A 26,552-nucleotide genomic window follows, 5' to 3' on the forward strand; every position below is an offset into this window, starting at 1 on the left:
TGATTCTGACATTTTTCTAACTAGGGTATTTGCTCTGTTCTTGGCATTTCCATAGAGCCAGGTCTATTCCTGGCTTGCCTGTCCCAGTAATTGTGTGAGGAATGTGTAGGCAGTCCACAAGCCCATAGCTCAGTTATATGTGGATGAGATGGTTGTTGGCCACACGAGGGCACCATTGGCTTGTACAGACAACTGAAACAGGAGAAACTTGAGTTACTGCAAGTGCTTATGTCAGCAATGGCTTTAACAAAACCTTACTCAAACGTGAGTGATGCAGATAAACGTTCTTTATTTGCTTCAATGTGCTTTGGAAGCTGAACAGTAAGCAGTTTGCCCAATGGACTGGAAGTCTGTCAAATTTCATAGCATCAGCTGCAACTTCAGCTGCCCTGCTGTGTCATATCTTAAGGCTACATTAAGTTGTGAATCTTAAATTTTTTGAGGGCCTTTCTGCACCATTAATAGAGGGAGAATGTTCTTTGCCATCCTTAAGAGAACAGCATCAAACTTCCTTAGTTCTAGAACAGGTGTGCATCGACTAATTGTACCTTATAACCCCCCGAATGCTTAGTCATTATGAAGTAGGACTGAAGTATTTCAGAGGGAACCAGAGTCAGAGTAAATGAACATATTTCCACACCATTTGATTTACAATCGATTAGAATATCACCTGTCAGATTCAGTCAGACACACTTTCAACTGGTACAGAAAGGCTGCTTCCTTCGGATGAGAGGTAGTTACTAGCCATGCTGGCATGCCTTGTATCATAAAAGGGCAGAGAAAAGGTGCCCTAGTTAGTTGTTTGTTTTTAAAAAACAATTGTGCAACTTGAAAAGATTCCACCTCTATTACCTAACAAACTGCTCCAAGGCTGAGGTAGCTAAAAAGATCTTTTGAGATGACACTATCTGTGCTTTGTTATCTAAATTACATAGCATTTCCTAGCACACATGCTAATCGCATGAGTCAGTGTGCTGCAGAAACTGTAAGTAAGTCTCTTTTGAGGGGCACCACTGGGGGAAATTCATTTTGCTGGATTAAAGACTACGCTATTTTGAGCAATATGTATTACATATTTATAACAGGTCTTTCCCAGAAGCAAGTTAAGCTTTAGACAAGCCAGTGCTGCTTCTGGGCATGCAGTACCTCTGCTGCTATGCTATTTCCATTGGAAACAGGCTGGGAATTGTGCAAGAAAGCCAGCCTGTGATAACTTAGCCTTCAGGGGCATTTTATTGACAAGAAGCAGGACAACACTGGTAATGAAAGGCAGGGCAGTAGTGATGGAACAGAGCATTTCAAAATGTAGGACAGGAGTATCTTAAGAAACTTGGATTGTGAAGGGGAAGGGTGATGAAATCAGTCCGGTCAGTATTAGACTGGTAACCACCCCATAAACCATCACAACTGACAGAGGGGTTGAGATGAGCCAGTTAGTAAAGCAAACTGCTTTTTCCTAAAAGTATTCCTTGTAGTTTAGGGGTGAAGCACAGTATAGAGGCATAACACAATAGCTACTCAGCTAACAAGTGATTTCAGCATCAAAGGATATTATTCACCTGTAAGTGTAACTCTTTAAGGCAAGGTTTGAATTAATCCTATACCTCATTTAGGTTCTTCTCATTATAAATGTTCTGAGAGCCGAAACAGATGCAGTATGCCCAATGTTTTGCAGGAGTGAAGGAAAAAAAGTCCTAGTCCTAAAAGAAGCAGTAGTGTTAAGGGGGAAAAAATAAGGGGAAACAGTAAGGATGTAAATTTGTTCTTGTTAATGTAATAATATTAACCAGAATTTGGAGGCCACAGTTTTATTCCATCTATCTCTAGAAAAATCACATGGGTAGAAAAAAAAAAAACCACACAAAACTGCCAGATAATGTCAACACTTGAATGACTTCAGCTCTACAATCAGAAAAAAAAAAAAAGAAAAGAAAACTTGTGGCCTCTCAGTCTACTGCACAATTACTTATTTCCATAACATTTCTACAAGTTTGCTGGGCACCACATGTGCATTACAGCTGGGAAATCTGAGAAGTTTTGACGACAAAAGTGAAAAAGGACACACTTGGCAACATCCCTCTTTTTAATAGATGCCTTAATCATTGCCTTCAAATCCCAACAGTCTAATTGCCTTCTGATTTTGATTGAAGGCTTTTCCCTGGTTCAAAGCTGATACAGTTTTGTCTGCTAGTCACCCAGATGGGTTTGAAACTATGAGCAAAGCAAAGTCCTTGAAAAACTAAAGCATTTAGCATAGTTCAGGTCTAATGAACCCTTTACCAGCAAAGGCCTCTTAAGCAGTTATTGTGCGAGTGTTGCAACAGTCTTGACAGTGTTTGGATAATTTTCACTGTTTATTTACTGCTTCTATGGCCGTTTCTGCCATGTACAAGAAGTACTGTTTTCTTTTTCTTCTGCAGCACAGAGTGCTTTCTATAAAATGAGGCCCTGAATAAGGGACTAGTTAGAACAATCCTATTTTTACAGAAAACTTAAGAGGACCTTATTTTTGTAGCAATTCAGTTTAGTACATTAAATTTACAGAACAGAAGTGTAAGATTTCAGCTGAGCATCTTGAAAATTCAAGGCACAGATGCAGAGTTACCACGACAAGTCTCATTCATGGAGAAGAATACGGGAATTCATTTCTGGTCAGTAATTAGTTCAACACACATGTATTTTGAACTAGCTCCCGTTTCAGAAGGTCTATATATATTAAAAAAATGCCAAACAAGGTAGTATTTTCTTCGTGCTTTAAACATTAAACTGAAGAGACTGTAAGTTTTTACAGCTTATCACATTAGGGGTGGAACCCGGATGGCTAGCCCCAATTTAAAACATTGCACAAGGCCTCCTTCAGCCTGTCTTTGAAACAAGAACTGACAGCATGTTCACCAGCACAACAAGGCTGCTCCCTCTTGCAACCAAATGTCAAAGAGGTCAGGCCCATGGTATGTTGTTCGGATTATTTACAGATAATGTCTATCCACGGGTGTGGAAGTTAGTCTGAATAGTCCCATCACTTTCCTCTAAGCTCACAGTACCAATACCTGAGCCGGTATTTCATTCAAAACCTACTGTTCTCTTTGCACCATGATTCTTACAGACAGAGCTCTCGATGGTTTGGTGCAATCATTTACAGTTCAGTCTATTGAAAGAGGGGGGATTTGATTTCTGGTGGTCTAAAAAGCAGGTTCATTGCATCAGATTCAAGCTCCAGAACAGTATAATAATACTGTGATGACAACACCCCAAAATACTAGCAACCCCCGCCCCCCTACACACACTTTGATAAAATAAGACTCGCACTCATGGAGCTACATGAACACTTATTTACTGCAAGTAGCTCTATGGAAAGCCAAGTCAGATAAATATAAACACTATACAGAGCTTCAAGCCAGTCTCCCAAAACCGCAAATGCGATGTGTTTACAAAGAAAACAATGTAATAATATTTACAATGGAAGACAAAGCTGGATCGATCAGCTCAACTTTTAAACAGATCTGTGAAGCAGAAATAGCAAATATAATGAACAGTTTCAACCATATATGTTTTAGTTTGTACAGACAATAACTGTCCAATATCAAATTAAATTTACAGGACAAACATTGTTCCATCATTGGTATTTTTGTATTATACAGCAGCATAAACGGGTAGCTGGAAGGTAGTATACACAGTGATATGTTTTACATATTTTGAAAACATTCTTCCAGCACAATACTGAATAAATTAGTTGCTGTAAACTAAGAGATTCAAAAAGATTGCATATTTATTATGCCGTACCTGTTAGTATTTGTACCACTATACTTGAGGTTACCCATTTACCTATTTATTCAGCATGTATTGAATCAGTGCTGTATATTGTACAATGGCAGCCTCAGGACCTAATATGAAATAATGTATGTAACACATCCTTTTTCTTCAACACAACCTTTTTCCTTTCACATTAGATGTTTTTTGAACTAGTGTCTTCATCCAAATTTCAATTTATTTAAAAAAAAATAGATGTAAAGCTTTTTAAAAAGCTCTCTACACATTGCATCATTCATTTACCAAAACCCCAAAAAGCTAGATGGCAAGATAGTATCATGTTCTATAAAAGTGGTAATATTTTTAAAATTATCAGAGTACATTTAGCAGCAACAAAGTACTGTACCGACTACAACTTCTCTTCCAGATTCAAAAACAGGTCTGTGCTTTTAAACTCTGCAGAAACAGATTTCCTGTTGTTGGATACTGCATAAACTGACTGATACCAACTACTTCTGCAAAAAGGTCTTCATAGTTTAGTGACGTACATTTTAAGACTACTCAAAAACAGATTTAGGTACACATCACTGAACAGCAAAATTGACGGTGTCTTATTCGTTATACACACTGTACTAGCATTTGAAAGGTTGTATGTCAGAGGTGAGGCGGCCCTACAAAACACTTGTACAATATACCATGTAGAGGATTACCAGCTGTGTGGTGCAGTACAGCATGAGGATTTGTGTACCACTTTTAAACCCTTTATCTATAGTCAGTGCCTTTTTATTATTATAATACATTGCATGTACCAACTAGTGTCATGCTTTTTAAAGATCTTAGCAGTGTTAACAAAAGCCTAAACTGATTTCAACCAAAATCAGTGAAAGAGTGATGCACCTAGCCCTGATTTTTCTACATTTCATTTTTAAATTTCAAATAAACATGGTTTGCATTTTTAGGCAGAATGCTAAGGACAGCATTAGTTTGTGAGCCAACTATTTACTTCTCCCCCCTCCTTATACAAAACAAACATGGTCCCAAATTAAAAGAGGACTTTGGTTGACAGTAAGATCAATTAGGGTGGTTTCTCTTTAAAAAACTACCACACACAAACATTACAACGCAGAAATCATAGAAAGCTGTAGAAGATTCTGCACTTTCCCCATCTGAATTCATGAACAGAAACTTCATATGTTTGCAATTCATATCTACAAACAAATAACTATGAGGAAAAAGAAAAAAGGAAATATAAAAGATAACCAGCCCATTAATCCTACTTTGTACATACCAAAATTCGAAGCCACAAACTTCAGTTTAAGCTCTGACAGACATACCATTAAAATACTAAGAGCTATGATCAAGAAACACCTCTTGTATCATAAGCAAAATAAGTGAAAAACCAAGAAGAAGTCTCTTCATCATAGACTTAGGTTCAGTTAGGTGGTTCTCCCCTCCCAGCCAGCCCACTATTCCCCTCAAAAAAATTCTCTCAACTGTGAAAATATTTCTAAACAATGCATGGTGAAGCTATCACTTATTTATGTACCAGAGAAGCAAAACCCATGCTAAATAGACCATCAGCCACCAGCCTTGACTTCTCAGAATATGAATAAAAACAAATCAAGGGGAGAGGCTGAGGGGGAAGTTGTAGGATCTCTCCTCTTCAGTATTCACGTTGCCTCCACGTAGGTAAGCTGGGGAAAACCAAATTCCAACACCAAAACACAGCTATGAAAAAATCTTAATTCAAACTAACTCAACTGTCAACAGCTGATGTCTATGAAAAACCATTAAAAAGATGTGTGTCTATGTCTGTGCTGGTGGAAGTGAAAATAGCTGGCTGGAGTTGAGCTCCGCTTCCAAAAGCACCACACCGTTTCTGGAGCTACCAGCAGAAAAGTCTTCTAACAATGGTTTCCATGGCAATGCAGTCAGTCTAGAAAGAAACAAAAAATAAAGTCAGTGACACTTCAACATAAATTATCCTGGGGAAAACAATTCTCTTGAAGAGAAGATGTGGCGTTTGCCTACCCCAACAAGGGATGTTGCTGAATATAGGACAACTGTTCTTAAAAAGGGGGTTATTAAGCAAAGTACAAGTATCAGGAGATAAGACAGTGACAGGAACAAAAATGACAAAGCAACCCAAAAGAAGCCAGGTCCCAAGCCAGAGTCCACCCCAACTTCCCAGAGAGCCCTGCCAGCTGCACAGGACTCTGGGACACCAGCAAGTTTACAAACCAACTAGACTGCATGTTGCAGATCTGATCAATAACCTCACCATTACTACTATCAAATGCACCGCTTTTATTTACGCACTTCCAGTACCCTGTGACATGCCATCAGGTTATACAACCTTTATTACCACACATGCAATGCAGAGGGCAATATGACACTAGCTGTAACGAGGGCTGTGGCAGCACTCCCGTTCCTAACAAGTCACTACTGCTATAAAGCAAGTTGTCACTGTCACAAGGAGTGCAAGGCCTAGGCCAGGTGCCCAGGTTTTCTGAAATACCCATTTCATCATGAACCCAGCCATGGGAAGCAGACACATATGGGTTGGGTGTCAGGTGCACCTGTCAAGATGGTTCTCTCTAGTGCCGAAGGGGAAGTTTGTGTTCAAATGAACAAGTTCTCAGTACGTATCAAAACCAACAAAACATGAAACCAAGCTCAGAATGGAGGAAGATGAGGAGGAACTGCAGCACAGGAACAGAAATACAGCCACCTCGGAGAAGGTGGAGTCTGTAATCCAGGTGTGTGCACATGGACACACTCTCATTCTCTCTCTCTCTCTCTCTATTTTGGAGATGTTTACAAGGAAGATGGCAGTGAAGAGCATGTGACTGCACCTCCTGCAATGCTCCCAATACAAAAAAAGAATCCTACAGCAGGGGTCAGCAACCTGCGGCCCACAGAGACACGAGCCGTTGCCCAGATGGTGGAGAAGCTGCAGCGATCAGTTCTGCCTTGGACCAAGCCAGCCATGCCTGAAACACTGCTGACCCCTGTCCTGCAGGGTCATTCAAATCCCTTGCTGACCCAAGCAGCTTTCTTCCCTGACCCCCAGCAGGATCAGCTTGGGTACCTTTCCTTTGGACTAGAAACGTGCAACTCTAGCCAGTCCATCTGACTCCATTTATCACCCACTTGCAACTGCAGGCATGTCACATATAAAAATCACATCTGTGTCTCAGTCTCTTTATCTTTAAAAATGGAAATAACAGCACTTAGTTTTTGTTAGGAAGAGTGTGCTGGGACCATTTAAAGACCTTTGTAAATGCTATGCATTTATCTTCAAATCTGTATGATTAACCTACCAATTACAAAGTACAAAGTTGAAACTTCACCTTGTAAGCGACATAATGGACTAAAACCTAAACAAAATGTATTGAATAAATACCACGCCGATACAGGGTCTTGTACCTCCTTTTTCTTGGTCCTCATAAAAATGTATTTCACTTAAAAGAAAAACAAAAATATAAAAGCAAAAAAGCCTGATTACTACAGAGAAGACTCTCTTACTCTCTCTTCCAGGTGTGAAGAAAGTCCCTCAAACCTTCAAAGCATTTTATACTGAAAGTCTTATAATAATTACACAGTAAAGGCTGGCTCAGTCACTTCAAATGTTTATCTCAAAAGTGAGCACTGCATTGCTTCAGAGCCATCTTAATTAAAATAAAAGCACTGAAGAAGATATTTTTGTTTGTCATACTCTATGCAGTTTGGCTAGCAATACTTTACGGAACAGAAGTAAAGCTAAAGGCATCACTTTTTAAACAGTTTCCTTCTTCAAAAACAGGTTGGTTTTGTTTAGGATCAAAGGATGAAGGGCTAAGCATCACACTTAACAATGAGTCACACTTCAGTGAGGCATTCAACCAAAACAGCATCCCATTGCTCATACTAATACAGTTAAGACTTTCATATTAACCTATGTTCACTAGGAATTAATGCTTCCCACCCCCTCCCTTGTTTTGGATCTTCAAGTTTACATAAAAGGAACATTCAAGAATTTTTTGTCCGTACATTTTTTCTCCACGCCTAAGATACAAGACACACCTGAAAGCTGTTTGACTAGTTATTCTAATCTCTCTAAACATTTCCCCAAAACATTTTGAACACTAAGGGCACAGCTGTTTAACAGGACAATCCTAAAGTCATATATGACAACTCAGACTTCCAAGTCTTTTTCTTCTTATGAACTCCTGGAATAATTACTTGCCAATTATATTTCAAACGATTAGAGATCAAGGACTTGCTCTTCTGGAGAGAAGGAAACTGCTTACCTTAGAACTCAGTTCTCTTGAATACAGGAGGTGAAATTCAGAAGGAAATGTAAACAGCACCAGGAACTTCAAAGGTAGTCCCAGTTGGTGCGGTAGGCATGCAGGGGGCCAGAAGAAAGCCTATCCAGCCAGGCTTTATGCCAATGCAGACTCCTTTAGTCTCACAGGCAATGTAGTCATGTTTAAATAAGGGAAATCTCAGGAAAATTCATTCCCCACCTCCCCGCAATACCTTTTCCCATTCTACTGTGAAGTTACAGTTTTATCTTACATCAATGAGCCAAAAAAAACTGTAAAAAGGTGTCAAGCAAAGCCTTGTTCTTAACGCTTATAGGTGTAAACACACCTTACAAGTTACCTACGCCCTTGGCCTATCCTCTCCATGAGAGACCCGGTCATAGATCTCAAGCTGCTAACTGGAGACCTCCAGAGTAAAGTCATGAAGGGCTCCAGCCCTTCCCCAGACCCCGGTCACAAAGCTGAGCGTTCTAGTCCAGCAGCAGAAACACCACAACAGACTGACGTCCTCAACTCTCAGTGCCCCCCCTTTTTTTTTTTTAAAAAAAAAAAAAAATCAATGCATTCATGTACGTACGTACTGATGTAAAAGCAAGAATGCCCGCCCACATCAAATGCAGGACCCCTGACCTCTGACGGGATATAGAGCTACAACCAGTATCTTGCAAGATCTCCATCAGGGACCAAGCATACCTACACTTACCACAAGTTGAATGTACAGCATTTGGAAGTTCATTCCTAGCTAAAGGCTGACCACAGCCAGAGAGGCCCATCGATCATCTGTTACCCACAACAGATCAAAGGATTCCTCTATTCCTTACTTCCACTGGAATCTCAAGAGGCTGCTGAGGTTTCCCAATGTAGCAACTGTGTCTACAGTTGCAGCCATAAATTCTAGGCCCAAGCATCGTCGGAGCTGTGATTTTTGTAAAAACTCATTCCCAAACTCTACCATCACCCTACTGGGTAAACAATGTCCTGAATTCTGCTCTGGACACAAACACATGTGCTGGACTTTACCTAGCAGCATCCTTTTCAATTCTGTACTGCAGTAATCTACAGGAGGGATACAAGTTGGGACCAGAGTTAATCTTAACACTGGACGCAATAAGCCTGATTTGCATTTGCACTAAGAACTCTGCATATGGCAGTATCCAGGCATCTTAAAGAAGATGCAAATGTAAGGAACATTAATAGTGCTAGAGAGGTGTAAAATGGGTTTTCTGTAATAAGAGTAAGGCCCAAAGTCTCCTGAACAGATTGCTGATTAGATGATTCTGCAGAAGAGTACATGGACACATTCATTAGGAACGTGAGGGTGTACATGCACATGCTTCCCACTCTACAAAACAACAAAAGCAAGATTTTTTTCTAGGTTTTCCAATTCCTCTGCGAGTGACCAAGCATGTAGGTAGATACAAGTGTATATAAGTGTATGCAAGAAATTAGATTAGATTCTAAACACAGCATACACTCAATGGGAACACATTTCTGATGGGCAGACATTGCAATTCCCATTTCATTTCCTGCAACTGTATGGTTAAGTTTTCACCATGGATAAAAGAATCAGGATCCAAATTAAAGAACAGAAGAGGGCATTTACAGGGAAAGCTCTCTCATACCCTTTAATTCTTAATTAATTCCAAGTAATGTTAGTTCTACAGGAGGGACTAGTAATGAAACACTTTAACAACCAATTCATGATTGATAGAAAACTTTGCTTTGATACAAAAATCCGAAAGAATGTGAAACAAATCCAGACAGACTCAGAACTGGACTATGGGGGAAGTGTCATTCAAATTCTCTCTTGCATGATAAAAATGTCACGTCAAAGACACACTGAAAGTGCTTTCTGAAGATTACTATCAATGTTTTGTTTATTTCCTGTATTTTAAGTTAGAATTATAGTACTTCCAACTCCTCAAACGCCTGCATAGATCAAAGGCACTGGCATAACACCAAATCCCAAGCCTCACGCTGTTTAATAGACTACTGGGATCTCTATGCAACCTCAGGATCTGAAATGGGTGTTCTACAATATCGGCTCCCAAGCAGAGGTCCATGAACAACTGGTGGTCAACATCATCATGGTAAGCGGTCTAAAGCTGGTCTGTGGGTTACATGAGGCTCTCACACCTTTATAATAAATATCAATTAAAAGGTCTGAGAAGGGCACATGGAGTTGAAGAGAAACTCTGAGCATTGACAGTGGTCTGTAGGTCCAGAACACTTGGGAAGCAGTGTCTAACATGCTACTTTGCAGCCACTACAGCAATGGGCTAGGGGAAGGGAACTGAAGTGCAGGCTAATTCAAACCTTTCAGATAATTTATTTTCATAAAGTCTCTCTCATACTCTTTACACACCAAGTAGTAGTAGCTGAAGTGTTTGTTTTCTTGTACCATACACATTCTAAAGTCTTATCCTTTCTTACAGCACTCATTTGAAAATATAAATCTTCAGAACAGCTCCAGAAAGCCTGCTCAATTTGTTCACCCAAATACCACAACAACTTCAAATGTAAATTAGATCATCTGGCACACATTTAATTATAGTCACTTGCATGCGCAGTTACTACCACTGTATCTATAAATCAATACCCTGATTCAGAAGAACATCCCCATTTAGGAAGGCACTGAAATATATGTATGGCTTTAAAGACATTTACCACATCCTGGAAAGCTTACTGAAATAAGGCTCTAAGTAATCCTGTTCAAACTGAATTTCATATCATATATATATATATTTTGCACCTATAATCTGACTGACCTTTTAAAAGCAAAACAAAGGGTTGTCATAAGCTGCAGGAAAACAAACCATCTCCTGAGAAATCTTCTCTAATATAGAATCTATTTCACTGGATAAAATTTAATTCAGAAAATTACTTAGTTTATCTTTAACAACTTCCCTCCCAAAATTAACAAGTCTATCATCAACTTTCAGCACTGAGATGCAACAAGCATTTAGAAATTAAGATGTAGGAGAGTCTGAAAGCTATCCTTACAAATGATCACTTCATCTGATGTACAAATTCATGATCTTGCAACTCCACTCCACAATCCTAGTGTCTAACATTTTAATAATGTTCTTAGGGAACTACCCCATACTTGAAGATGTCCTTATTTTGCAAAAAATGAGCTTATCTTTTGCAACACTGGCGTCTTTTGTTTTTGTTTTGACAAACAGTAGCAAAATTTCTAGGAAGAGTTTATGGATACACCCCTTTTCTCTCTCCTTTCCAGCTGCTCTTAATTCTAGGAAGTATATTTACACACAAGTTGGAAGACATGGGGGTGGGGAAGCCTATCTGACAATTCAGCTTGCACTGGACAGCCTAACATGATTATTTACTTCTAGGCAAAGTTCTGCCTCATCTGCAGCAAAGTGATGTACATCATCCCTTCACAACTCCGCCCCCCGCCCCCAATAAAATCAAGCATTTAACATTCAAAACTTTCCTTTGCCTGAACATAAAAAGCACTAAAATTACTTTCTACTTGCACAGAATATACATGTGCAGCAAGCTTCTAAATTAGTGACCCAGATCCTGAGGTGCAGACAAGGCAGCACTTGGCAAAAGCTTGGGAGAGGAAGTCAGGCAGAAAGGTGATTTTCAAGGTGTCTTTGTAATCCCTGATTTCAGACTGGCTGTTCTGCATCTTGCTAGAAATCAGCCAGAATCTCACTGGTTATTTATGGCCTGGCGAGGCCAATCTGGAAGCTTGGAATCACCAATGTAAGATTATCACAGATTTCATAGACATTTGGGTGGAAGGGACCCTGGAGGATCATCGAGTCCAGCCCCCTGCCCCAGGGGCAGGAAGTCAGCAGGGATCATAGGATCCCAGCAAGATAAGCATCCAAATGTGTCTTGAAGGCGTTCAAAGTGGGTGTTTGAACTGCCTCCGGTGGCAGTCTGTTCCAAACCTTGGAGGTTCAAACAGTGAAGAAGTTCTTTCTTATGTAAAGATAAATCTAGCCACAGCCCCGTTCTCAATCAAGGCTTTTGCAGAAGTGGACTGAGAAAAAAACTATTTTTTTTACCCACATGGCTGCGCCAGCGTAAATCTCCAGTGTAGACATGCAGCACTAATGTAAAATGAGGCTTCCCCTAATTAGAAGCAACAGTAGAGTTTCAAATAAGCATAAATTACAGAGGTGCATATGCATCAATGCTGGGGGTTTGCACCAACCCAACTACATGAGTGCAACCACACAACATAGCCACAGTGGTACAGACACCAAATGGAGAGTCCCGTAAACAGAAGAGAAGACTGCAGCCATCTGCCAAACTTGCAGCTTGCTTGTGCCATTGGAGAATCCAGCCCAGAGAGATTTATTTTCCATATTTTTCCCCTCGTGTTCAACCCTACTCCCACTTGAGTTAATATAAGACTGTGTCTATTAAAAATTACAACCTTGTAGCTGATCAAGTTTTTGTTGCAAACCAGCCAGCTGATTTCCTATTTAATTGCAAAGGAAGTGAAAAATTGACTGAAATGTTATTAAGACTGCTTTTTAAAAGCAAACCTACCTATCATGCCAACTGAAAGTGTGTGTAATTTGACACAGAGCTGCTACAACTGCTGTTCTGCTTAAATTTCAGTTTTAAAATATTTTTCCCCAAACAGCTGGCTGTTTCCTAAGTGGTACAAGAGGCATACCACAATAATTGCTTCTAAGTATCTTAAAGATTATAATTTAGGAAGGGGAAAAAACACTAAAAACAAAGATCCCTCTGCCTGGCAAGCAGTCAACTGTGCCCTATCTACGCAATTAATAGATCAAAGAAAGGAGTGCTACAAAAGATTCATGTATAGGAGTGAATCAGGGTCTCCCCCTTTCAAACAACTTTTAGTAAACTCCTTTATAGCGAAAGCTCTATTAGGTTCTCTCTCTGCCTTCCCAACCAGTCTACTCACCACTGTCACCATTTCTGAAGATGATATACTGACTTCCAAATTACTTACGTTAGCTGCTCAGATCAATACTCCAATGCCTGATATTTTCGCCTTGAGAATAATGGCTGCTTCTAGTACGTTATAATGACTGCTGATGGCAAAACAAAATTCTAAATACAAGCCATTCACATCAATACCTAAAGATAAGAAATAGTTAAGAAATTCATTGCTAATGCAGAGTTATGATTATCTAATGTTCTCTCGTGCCTTTCCAGAACATCAGGGCAGCAATATCCAAACTTCTGAAAATTTAGAAATGTAGAGTTTAGGAATACATTCACACACCCTTAACTCTAAGCACTGCCAATGAGAATTACCTACATGTATGCCAGCCTTGTGTCAGCTACAGTGGAATTGTAGAGGATTAACCAGAGTAGGTTGGAAGAGCTCTAATGATGAGCAGACTATCCAGGCAGGTCATACACATGTGGAAATGGGGACTGAGCCTAAGCCCTGTATGTGTGATCGAAGAAAAGGGGTTCAGAGATCTGAGAGGCCTCATTTCAGCACTGCATTAAGGAGGTCTTCTCAGGGGCAGGGCCCAAAAGTCTTTCTTGCTAAGGGAACTGCCAGAAGACAGGTGAAACAGGAGGCTCTGCATGGGTCTTGCTATTTCGGCTGGGGGAAATCTGAGCCTCTCTGACCTCTGTACATTTGCCAGAATTCAGGAAGACCCTCTCCTCTCATAATGAGGTCAGGAACATCTTGAGCTGATAAGAAAAACTGCAAACAAGCTTCTGCTCTAAAACCTCAACAATTTTATTATGGGGTGGTTCCAATAACTTTAGGTATGCAATAACTAAAGTATTTGTATATGCCATGTATTATTATTACCTTGTTCTCCACCCCATTTGTTTCTTCTACCTGTTCAGTTTCATCTTTTGAACTGCCTGACTAACGTCTTTAATTTGTACAGCATTTAGCAAAAAGAACCCCCACCCCTGCTACCTTATAGATGCTAGCACAACAAACGCATAATAATAGAAAGAGATACCATGAAATGATACCATGCAAATTCTGAAAGTTGCACCAACACTTCTGGCACTTGCATAGTTTCACATGTATTGTCCAAGTGATTGTCAGACTACATCTGGACAGTTTAAGAGACAGCTTCATAAATACTAGCTCTACAAATTCAACCTGAAATCTAAAAATCAACTTGTCTAGCAGGTGGAGGAGAGAAATAGCTCTAACACCTATGCAAAGCCAGAAATTCTGATATTTTGCAGTGAACAATAGATTCTGGGCACCCAGTTACAGTTCTTTACAGAATACTACTAATGAAGAAGTGAAGGGATTACACAAGTTTTCTAAACAATAAGCCTGAAGCGCAATGGAATTCAGCATGTCTTTTGGATGGCATTCAAGATTATGTTTTAAGCCTAATTTCAATAAATTGTTTGTTTTTAAACAAAGGAGGTGCAGTGGTGAAGTATCAGTCCAGAGGCCCAAGTTTGAGCTGTGCTCCATGTTCAAATCGAAGGTGACCTCCAGCTGTAAAGAGTAGTTGGTCACTCCAGCTGAAGAATCAAAGGCAGCCAGATGTGATACCAGCCACAGATGTGCCATGGCTGCTAAGCCAACATGCCTTTACCGTGCTAGGCCAGTGGGCCTGAGGGACCTTTATAAAGTGCCACAAAATTTAGCAGGCCTAGATACTTATTAATATTTTGAACAGGATTTTAGTCTGAATTGCAATTATATTTTTCAGTTCTTAGTCCTTCGTACATTGAGGGGTTCAGCTTTATTTAATCCTTACATGGCTCCTTAGCCACATTGGTAAAAGCTCTCAAAATGTCAAATGTTTAGAGTGTTCTATATAAAGTTAGCAACAATCCCCACCACCACCATTTTAGCCTTTCACTATCTGTTAAAAGTTATACAACTCACTCAGCATTTCAGCAGAAGCTATAAACAATAAAACAAGCTAGCTTGGCATGGGTGGGCTATAAGAATCGCTGCTCTCTGTGGGATGAGGATGTCATTTAGCTCCTACATGTTTGGAGGCACTGCTATCTTTAAAACAAAACTCTCAAACCCTTCAATATAACTTTATAGGTATTTTCATGAACTCCATTCCATGATAGTTACTTTCAGAAACTAACAGCAAGCAAGAGAGATTCACAAAAGCTTGATATCTTTTCATAGCACCCCCCCCCCCAAAAAAAAAAAACCCATAAGTCCTCTGCTACAACATGGAAGCCAAAGGAAAGACCTCATATTTACAATATACTCCTAAGCTTTTTGCCTCTAGAGTAAAACTAAATGTCTGGATAATTTTATTAATACAAGATCCTCAATATTCAGTTGGAAGTCAGCATGATCATTTATTTTTTTATAAGAAAATAAATCAACAGAATTCAATAAGCACCCATGATGAACTTTGGGTGCTGTTTCCCAACTGTAAAATTCATAAGTAAATTGGATTAAGCAATTTATGGCCACTGCACAATGCCCTGATAATTACAGACCAACCCCAAAACAAAAAAACCATATTATTTTGACATAAATAACCCACTTTAAGCATCAAAAAGGATGGGTAATTGCAAGAAAATATGGAAGTGTTAACCCACATAACTTGTTAGCACACTACTTCAAATTTTAAAATGAGACACCAGAAGTTATATGATGTATGGTGTAACACTGTTGGGAAATGGACAAAACAGATAATTCTTACCCATCAGGTTTTGTTCTCTCTTGCTTTGGGTTTTTTTTTTAAATCTTTGTTAACACAGTTTTTTGGTTAGTGTCTTATTTTCTGGACTCAAAAGTCCAATTTTTCCAAACATCATTTTTCTCAATGTATATTTTCAATTAATGTCCTTCCTAGCCACAAAGTTGGGGCATCACCGAGTACTATACCATTTCTATGATCAGTAAAGACAACTATTTATGTTATACACAATTTATAAATAGCAAGGAATCTTGTTGGTTCAGTTGTCACCCTATTATTTAATTTAGGTTTTATACGTTTTGACCAGTTTTATTAATATTTTTTTTGTGCAGCAATGCTTGAAGGCTCCTGTCATAATGCTAGGCACTGGGCACACAACTCTCTTCTTCTGAATACTTATGTGAATGATGAGAGAGAAAAACCAAAGAGTCTGCACCATGAGAAGGCTAGATTGCCACATCAGAAGGTATAAATAAATAAATAAAAATCAGTACCTTGTGAACCATTGTGGCTAAAAATTAAACATAATGATCACACCATGGGAGACAGTCCTACTAAGCAGAAAAACCAGGCTATTGGTTTTAGCGGTTCCCATCAAGAGCTGTTAATAAGCACTAATGATATACCCCAACTGAAGCTAGGAATCTCAGCTTTCACACAGTGCATTGATTAATATTTTATTCAAATAGACTCAGTAAAATACTGTAAATAATATGACATGGTTCTATACCATGGTGGATAACTTCAGTTCAATATTTGTTACTAAGCATTACTTCTCCAAAATGTATTGTTAAACTTCATGAAATGCTTTCAAAAGTTACTGCATTCTTAAAGAGAGAAAAGCTAAGCTTTAACAAGGAATACAGTGCAACATTTCCTCCCTTTTAACCCAGGCAACACATCTCTTTTTGAAATATGGAAAGAAGACTGCTTGGAAGATCAGAAATTCAACAAGTTTCTACTGGGGAAAATGAACCACAGCAAAGGCACAGAACTTTAAAGTTCTGTCAGACTACTGGAGATTTACACAGTAAATATCCAACACTGCAGCAAAGAGATTTTTACAAGTAGGCAAATCATATGCATTAAGGCACTGTATTTCATGACCTACCAGGGCTACTCAATTAGTACATTTCTTTTACCAGTGATGGAAGAAAAAATTCTCCAGATGCAGACCCCATTAAACATCCATATGTACTTGGACTTAGAAACTATTATACATTTCAGATTTGTCATCCAGCCACCCTTACAAGAGTCAAGCTTATTTCCTTTGCCCTACTGCAGTCTTCAACTACATCACAAGTTCACTGATCAAGTGTCTCTTTACTATCTCTGAAGGTAGACTATATCTCAGCTACCTCTGAAGCTCAAGAATATTTAGATATATAGCTGCTTCTTTTTTTTTTTTACTAGAATAAAACCCATCAGCTTTTCTTTCTCCCCCAGTTACTCTGCAAGAATATTTGTTCCTTTTATTTCTTGATTTGCCAGGTACCATTTTAATTCTCAAAAATACAGAAGAAGAGAATAGTTTTTGTTTCAACCTGTATAACATCATAATCTGATCATTAGGTTGCCTTTAATATGCTAAAAAGGCAACATATAACAAAAGTCAAACAACCATGAATTTATAGGGTGGGCCAATAATGTAGCTCTCCAGGTCATTACAAACTATTTAAAGATGAATCAGACAATACAATAATGTCAGATTTGAGCACAAAGAACAGTAAAAATTGATCCCCTGCCTCCAAAAAAAGAGAGAAATGTAAATTTAACAATTCCACCCCCATTCGTTTTTATTACTCCAGTCTCCTTTTAACTAAAGCTCACTTGATGCACTCCTCTATCTGAATAAAATGTTATTTAAAATAAAATAGGATGGGTAATCCTTCTTTTTTCATTTTCAAAACAACTCTGCCTTAGCAGTTTGAACACTATTAAGTGAAACAAAGAAAATGTCCCTACCTCTCAAAAATGAGCAACAAGAGCTGAGCTATATTGGGAACACAGGTGATCTTACATATATGTAAAGATGTAAAATTAGGACGGGAGTGCATCTGAAATTTTACAATAACAGAGCACTAACCCTAAATTTTAATAAACATAACTCCCCCCCCCCAAAAAAAAATCCAATTCAGCATGGAACTGGAAAAAAAACAAAAAAACAAACACTTTTCCCTACAGGCACAAAACATTTTCTAGCACTGATGAGAGGCATTGCTAAAGGTAACTCTTCCAGCTTAGGCAGACAAGAAATCTATCTTTGGGAACAGCAATTTAAGAAACCTGGAAGTGTCTCTGAATACTAGCTGCAACCAAGGATTTCAAATCTTAAGAAACACAAAGCTGCATCTGAGAATTAAGTGAAACAAAAATGTTATAATTTCAGTGGCAGAAGCATAATTTTTCTTAATTCGTATTTTCTTAAGTTGCAAGTAAAACTAACTGATTTTTGGTCAAAAACGTCATAACACAAAAGATGAGAAAAATCTGTTCTGTTTTCAGTAGTTCATCTACAACTTAAGAAGTGATCCAATGCATTTTAAGCAAGGCAGCAAGTCACTCAGGTTGTTAAAATGACATCTGTTTCCACAAGATCAAAATGTTTTTACAAGAATTATTATCCCTACCACATTACTTCAAAGATCCATGCTGTGTGTCAATGTTCAGACATATTATACTAGGTATTTCAAGGTATTTTGTAACAAACTTATGCTTTAAGATGTTCTTCCAATACAAAAACACTTCTTTTTGCAAAGAACTTTTAAAAGGCCCATACGTCTCAAGTCCAGAACCAGTATTGACTGTACAATGAACTGTAATTCTCCACATGCAATAGTTAAAGCTCCCAAACTGATTTTTTTCCACAATGAACCACACGCAACACTTCCCTTTATGTTTACAGATTCTAGATGAAAGTAACTGAGCAGTCTACAAGGGCTCTTCTCTCTCATAACTCTAACAGAGTCTAACACAAAGTCACATGTAAAATTTAGAAACATTTAGAAGTCTTTCCAGCTCCAAAACAACTAGCATCAGAATACTAGACAGAGACACACGAAACATGATACAAAAAAGGAAGAAAAATCTGAGGTGGTGACATTAAGCTGAACTTCACATTTAGTCAGAACAATCAAATATTTTGTTTTTAGAAGCCGTGGTATCTAGATAGGTTTACTGGTCTGAAGAAACATACTTGCAGTATATAGACAACTACTACATAGTTTATTATTACCCTATTCTCATTATCCTCCTAAGTTTGTACAAGGTCCAAGAACAAGGTATATATTAGCTAAACCCTGTTTGTAGGAGCTTTAGTGTTCTGTACTCTAGCACAAAATCCCATGACTCAGATTCAGGTAGTCAAGAGGAAGGTGTTTCGCTAATGATCTAAAATTTAAAATGTGAGAAACCAGAATTCTGTACGGTTGTTTTTCTATTAACAATGTTCATCAGAAAAAACTCCCCACAGGAGTTCCATTTTGCTTATACCTAAAACAAAAGCCTGAAGGCAGATCAGTTCTCTTTTTCCCATTTAGAGTTAATACTCTGCCCCTCCTCCACCCAATTTCATGAATGGAGAAAACATGACGGGTTGATTCACATCACTGAACCTGAACCAGATGAAATTCAGGAAGCAGAACATTGACTCAATGGTACACAAGGAATCACGCTCCTTTCATACAGAAGCTGCAGTTAAATCTGCAGAACCTTAATTAGATTTTTTTTTTTTTTACATTAGCCAATTTTTAAAATTCAATATCCCTTAAAAAAGCAGCTCAGCAAAAGTTGAGTGATCTTTCTATTAACAGTACAACTTCACTTAAAAGTTTGCTGATGTGTTTATGTAGGAGGAATTTCAAATGTACTAGAAAACTTTAGTTATCTATAAATTTTGATTGATTTATCCTAAGGGATAGCTTCTATTAAAATTCAAGAGCAACTATATTAATCAAATATATTTAATAATTTATACGAGAAAGATTTCATTATAAGCAGGAGTCCTCTTAAGAGGGGGTTATAAACAAAAAGTTCGAGCTATGCGTAAAACAAACAGGAATGTGAGACAGTGCATAGCTCTGATAAAAGGCTTCAAACTATTCTTAACACATTACATTTATTACAAAAACATATTACACGTGTCAGATTCAAAAGAGAAAAAACACACCTCGTTGAACACAAGTTAATTTTCTGCTTTTTGTTATCGTCTCATTACAAATACATTTGGAAGACGATATTCTTTAATATTAAAATTTAAGCCTCACCACAGTACAACATGGCTAAATTTTCTATACAGACTTTAATAATCAGTAACATAACAAAAACATTTCTGTATACCATATTCCTGTCTCAAGAGTAGCATGTAGATGAATATTAATATCCCTATAGTTCAATCTACCCCAACAATTTATAACTTAGGAGAAATAGGTATAGGACACAAACTTTAAAAAAGTTTATTTAAACTAAGTAGAATACTGCACTGAAGATCTGCTTGTTCACCACTGGGATGGGTTACCCAGAAAGTGAATACAATTCACCCTCTTATGCAAAATTGGTATATTTAGCTGTAGAACAAAAAATGATTTATGGGCCTTCTTTCAAAGGAGCATATATTTTAACAGTGAAAAGGCTATAATGAACTTGAAACATAACAGTATTGACTACCTTATACTTGCCTGAACTCCCTGTCAATTACCACATTTTAGGCAGAGGGGTCATTTAAACAAAACAAACAAAAAAACCAAAAACAAATTAACAAATAAGCCAAACCCCCTTTTTTCCCCCACCCGCTGTGGAAGTTCTACTTATATGGAGGAGAGTGGGAAACCACCTGAATGCATAAGGGGAATGCTAAAACTCTTCATTAGCAAGTACTACTAATTGGGGGGAGATTAGCAATGAAAGCTTCAAGGACATTAATTTTAGATATTTATAGCAACACTGATAAACATTTCAGAAAGAAATACGAATTTCTTGACTGAGTGTCCCCTCCAATAATGTATTAAAATGTAAAATTAGTACTAAAGCCAGAATCAGATCTTTTTTGCTCTAGGGATAATTATACTTTCCAGCATATAATTACAACATAGGTTTTAAAGCTCTACGGGGAAAACTAAGGATCAGTAAGGTTTGGGTTTTTATATATGGATTTTTTAACCAAAGTGGCTCTTTCACATACAATGTGCCTTTGTCTTAGTGGGCAGATCTTTTGAAGTGTGCAAGACTAACTTTGGAAAAGCCCTTTTTAGACTGGCATCTTTTACTATCTTCTATATTTGATTCTAACTGAGAAAACAAAAGGAAGAAAAAGAACACCAAGACAAACCACAGATTTCTGAACAACCACAAAAAAAGTGGTGCCACAGTCAAATGACACGCTAGCCGAGTCAGGCTTCCAATTTTTAGTATTAGAGGCTTTACCATTTTAAACATATGTAGTATCTTTAAGCTGTTAACATTAAATCTAAATATTTTTAAAGTGCACCAAATTCAGTATTACTCAGTTTTCAGTTTTTTACTGTAGTCAGAAGTCAGAAAAAGTCCTACCAACAGGGAGAGGCAGGAATGGAAACCACTACTTCAGTGGTGAGTAAAAGATAACTATTAGTCAATCCCACTCCCCTGTTTTTCTGTTTACAAAAAAGTGGGCAAATATCAATGTTTAACAAGGATTAAACATTACACTTCACCAGTCACTAATTATTGACTATTAATAGCACCATATGTACAAAGCAAGAGATGAAAAACATTCCCTCCAACATACGCTTCTCCTCCCTGCACAGGTGAAAGAGAGAAAAGGTCATTAGTGGGCCACCACCAGAGGCAGGCACCCAAATATGGATCCTGCTGCCAAAGTAAAGCATGCCGATTCTAGGATTTCACAAACATGGTGCGCTTGCATAAATACCAATATAAGCTTTACGAGAGTTAGAGGACATGTACAGAACCACAGTAATAGGACCCAGCTGAGAAACTGCCATTTCCTATTGCCACCAGAAGAGCAGAGAGCTTAGTAGTTGTTGTCTTCTCTGTATACGAGTAATCAGCCAGTAGTAGCCATTTTCCCCAATTTGTTTATATGTGATTTATACATGTGAAACTTTAATCCCTTAAATCATTTAATCTTCTAATAAGTCAAGGAAGCCAGGACAACCTATTTTGGAGTTTGCAGCATTTTTGGACCCAAAATTTAGGTGTCAGAGCCTGCCCAATTGCTGCTTCTTATTAAAAGCACGCTGGGTTTTCAAAGACCAGGGGGCATCCAACCCAGGAGAAGATGGAAGAGAATGGGGGTTTATGGGCCTACTAATGCCCTATCCTCTCAATGAAGCTAGACTTGAGGGAACAGAGCTGGAAAGCAGAAATTGAAGGGAACAAGTTCCTAAAAGTTGTAGGAATTTGTCTTCAACATCTCACTTACCAAAAACTTTTCCATACCTTCCAAGGGATGGGTTCTCCCCTGACTGTGGGGATCTCAAGAACACAGATTTAAGGACTATTTGGAAAAAGCTTCAAGTTCTGGTTAGCAGGGATGAGAATGCAGGTTTAGCTCTACCCAGATTCCAAGCATATAAAAAACAAAATACTCATTTCACCCATCTTTCAGATATAAGAGTACTGCATTTCAAATCATGATCAGATTTTTAAGCCCAACTTAATCTTTTCCATCATGTGACCCCCTTATTATATTAGAAACAAAATAAAAGTTTGGGAACCCTCCTTAACAGCTAGCCACAAAAAAGTCATTTTCACCTCAGATTGAGAATCAATGATTTAGAACATGATTAAGCTTCCATCAAGGTTTTACACAGTCCAAGCTGAGATCAGTCTGGCAACATGTTAAGCTACCAAAGGAGTAGAGCAAGTTAGCTAAATCTAAGCCCTGAAGGCCAGGAACTACATCTTTTATACTTGTTGAGGATCTACCATACTGTGGTTCTTGGCACAAGACATGAACTAAAATAGGATCGTGCAGAAAAATCACAGTAGTATTTCCCCATTCTAAAATTAAGATAACAGAATGTGTTAAATGATACTATCAAGTATGGCATCAAATTAAAAAAAGAAAAGAAAAAGGCAAATGAAAGTGTTAAAAAAATTACAGACCTTTTCTTGCAGCCTTACACTTCAAACCATCAGATCTGGTGAAGTCTATGCTTACATAAGCTCCACTGTCCAAATTCGAAGTACCATTTTGGAGATGGCAAGTTGGCATAGCAGCATTTGCCTCACATCTTATAGAATCATCATGTAAATTCAGAGCTATATAGTTTAAACCATTCTGAAATCCAGTAGAGGTATCTCTGGACATTTTGCTTTCCTGACCATCGGTAATGTTTTCATCAGGTTTCAACCAAACATTGTCAAATGAGGCAGAGCTGTGTCTTTTGCTACTATCCGTAAAGAAAGAGGAAGTTGTCACAGTCCCAGCAGAAGAAAAAGTTTCAGAGCTGTGCCTCCTTCTGCCTTGTGGGTCAGCCCGAATCACTTTAGGTCCCATTGGAGGATCAGAGCTAGGAACAGAGAAGCTACTGCTACCAGCGTATCTGTCCACAATACACAGTCTATTAACTATGGAAGAAGGACTATCTATCTTTATGCCACTATTAGATTCAGTAGAAAAAGGCCTAGGCGGTGTGGTTGCCATGTTGAAAGTCATCTCTGTATAATCATCAGTCCTATTACTTGTAGTGCTAATGCAAGCAGTACCAAATGAAAGTCTAGCATAGTCAGCATTTGGCTGGTTTCTAGGAACACTGGAACTTGCATAAATTGAAATATCTGTTAAAGAGTTGGACAGTTCCTTTGTTACTTTTGGTGACTGTACATCAAGGTCAACGCTCATATAATCAGAAAGTGGCGACTGTCTATGGTCGCTACTTGAGCCTAGAGATGACGGAGAACCTTCTGCAGACAAGGAATATGGTGTATTACTTGCTTTCTCACTGAAATCAATATTTATGTATTCACCAGGGCTGGCTGGCTCAGGTGGCACTGTACGATCATACATTCTTGGTATAGTATTACTTCCTCTCGTACCTAGTGGAAGTCTTGTAGGTCTGGTAGCCCTGTTCTGTGAGAGTCCTTCATCTGAAGGTTTCACAACTGGCGATTTAGAAATGCCATTAGCTAATGCCTCACTGTTGACATTTTTGATGTTTTCTTGTCCTCCGTATAACAGTTTTCCAGGTGATGACATTGGAACATATTCATTGTGATCACCATTCTGTCCTGATAATGTCTTAAAGCTTCGCGGCAGAGAGAAGTATGAACTGAAAGCTTTGGAAACAGAGCTGGTATGAATATAATTAGAATCACTTTGCTGTTTTGGCGGTGCTGAATTCCCAGGTGACATATCCATATACTCATTATTTACCATCTTTTCATTCCCCCCTTTAGAAATAAACCCAGTTAAAGGGCTTCGTACAGGTGAAGAGCTAGCCCTTGGAAACATCATCATATATCCTCTGGAGTCCACCTGAGATGATGACCAAGCATTATTAATCTGTTTTGGGACAGAGACATTTTTAGGAGTCATTGGCAAATAATCGCTACTGCTTGTGAGAGAAGATGCAACTCCAGGCATCATTGGCATGTACCCATCATCCCTGGCTTTACTCCTGCTTTGGTTACATACAGAGTCATGGGTAGCATCACTGTAATCAGATACCTGGTTATCTTTTACTTTTGGTGATTCAGAACAAATTAACTGTCCATGACTTCCTGCAGACTCTTCATCTAATAAAGCTGTGGTTTGTGTAGTTTTCTGCTGCACTGTCACAGAAGTTGGCTTAGTTAGAGAGTAAGTTCTTTTTCTGAAACACTTTTCGGCCTCCATATAATCATCTTTTGCACCATCATCCGTATGCGGTTTACTCATGGACATGTATTCGCTTAAACAATTCTCTTCTCTGATAGGTGGTGTGTTTCCCAGTGAATCTGGAGTATTACTCCTGACACGAAAGTACCTGAAATCCCCAGGGCTAGAGCCATATTCGTCAGAAGAAATAAAGCCACCATCACTTGGGGACCCACAAACAGATGAGCTGGAAGGCCTAGTCAGCGTATCGGAAGCAGAGCCATGGCCACTACTGGAAGAAACGCTAATGGGACTCGTAGTAGAAGGGAAATGAGATACTGGCAATGAGGCAGACCTGGTGTGATAAGAAGAGCTGAAAGCTGCTCTGACATATCTTCCACTTCCTTCCTGGCGGCCCAAGTTCATCCTTGCAGTGTTCAAATGGATCAGACTCCCAGTCACTGATCTGAAAGGTCTGGTCATTGTTCCTTCCCCCTCACTGGATGTTCGGAAGCGGTATGAGCTGTTGCTTTTGGTGGTGGGTGGGGTTCCCCCAGCAACACTCTCAGTTCGGGATCTTCTCTGCAAACCAGTCTGACTAGGGGGCAGGTTGCCCAAGTGCCTTCTAGTGGTGATGAAAGAGATAGGGTTAGTACCACTGCCACCACCAGAAGACTGGCTCTTGCTGCGGGGCCTGAACTCTGCAAAGGCCTTGAGAGCTTTCATAGTTTCCAGAAAGGTCTCATGCATATTCTGGGCAACTACCGAGTCATCCACTTGCATCCAGAGCTCTCCAGGCCCAATGGAAGCAGATCTGCCCACCTCAATAAAGAAAAAGTTCTCCGAGTGGCCACAACGGCGGATGTTCATTAGCTGCAAGTGGACAGAGGGCACTTCCGAGTTCAGCTTGACTAGGTGGATAGCCTTGCTGGATAGGCACAACCTGTAAACCCCAGTCAGGTTCTTAGTCTGTCCCAGCCCCTTGGGCTTCACATTGACCTGCCACACCTCCTTGAACACCGTGCCTGGCCTCAGCGCTGCTCCGTAATGCTCATCATCCTCATCCAACTGCTGATCCGCTTGGTCCTCCTGCTCCAAGAAGCCCCTCTTGCTCTGGCTCATGAGCTCACTGATCGCCTCATACCAGGCCTCCTGCTCCGCTTCGTTCTCAGCCAGCATGGCGAAATATTCATCCTTGGTATACAAGGCAATGATGTGCTTATGCTTCGCATCTGCCCGCCGGCTGACAGTGAAGCACTGGTACAGGGGGATCACGCGCTTGGGAGGGGGGCAGCACAGGGCGGCAGACCCACCCGCCACCGCCCTCAAGCTGCTCTTGAATTTCTTCTCGCTGTCGTAGTACTCCAGTCGCGCCGGGGCCAGGTGGCTCTCGGCCCGCAGCACGAAGTAGCGTTTGTGGCCGTGCTTCTGCTTCCTCAGGTAGCCGCACTTTCTCACGTCGTCGCCCGCGGGCGCAGCCGGCAGCGGGGGGCCTCCTCGCCCACCTCGCCCAACCGAGGGGGTGCTGCGGGCCGCGGGGGCAGCAGCGGGCACCTCCTCCTCCTGCACCAGGCACAGGGAGGCGCTGGGCGACCTCCGCAGCAGCAGCAGCAGGTGGTGGGGCTGAGCCGGCGGCGAGGGGCCGCCCTCGCCCGGCTCCTGCTCCTCGCTGGCCCACGCGCTCAGGGGGCCCGGCTCCTCTTCGCCGCCCCCGGCCGCGGGGCCACCACCTCCGCCCGGGCCATTCATCCCACTCGCCATCTTAGGGGCCAGGCAGGGGCCAGGCGGCGGCGGGGAGCGCGAAACCCGCCCTCACAGGGGAAGCGTCCCCCGCGCCGCGCCGGGCATGAGGCGCCGGGCGGCCCCGCGCCCGCACGAGCTCCCGCTGCCCCGCTCAGCGCTGGCGGCTGGGACGCGCCGGGCGCTGCTACTCACACGCACGCAGGCAGGCAGCCTCCGCGGCACCACGGCGAAAACATCACGTGACCCCGCCGGGGGAGGGGCGGGGCCAACGCCGGCCGTGGGCGGGGCCCCCCTGTGTGTAGCGTGAGGGTGGGA

General features: G+C 40.1%; 1 protein-coding gene across 1 annotated transcript; it reads right to left on the reverse strand.

Annotated features, from left to right (window-relative positions):
* Window positions 1–3,318: 3,318 nt before the first annotated feature.
* IRS4 (insulin receptor substrate 4) lies at window positions 3,319–26,392 on the reverse strand. Its single transcript, XM_090060524.1, has 2 exons — window positions 22,802–26,392; window positions 3,319–5,686 (listed from the first exon to the last, which is right to left on the reverse strand). Exons 1-2 carry the CDS (start codon window positions 26,253–26,255, stop codon window positions 5,682–5,684), a joined length of 3,459 nt encoding a protein of 1,152 aa, XP_089916650.1. The 5' UTR covers window positions 26,256–26,392; the 3' UTR covers window positions 3,319–5,681.
* Between the last annotated feature and the right edge of the window lie 160 nt (window positions 26,393–26,552).

This window comes from Crocodylus siamensis, chromosome 8 (genome assembly GCF_052110815.1).
Source record: "Crocodylus siamensis isolate JL-2025a chromosome 8, ASM5211081v1, whole genome shotgun sequence".
Classification (NCBI taxonomy): Eukaryota; Metazoa; Chordata; order Crocodylia; family Crocodylidae; genus Crocodylus; species Crocodylus siamensis.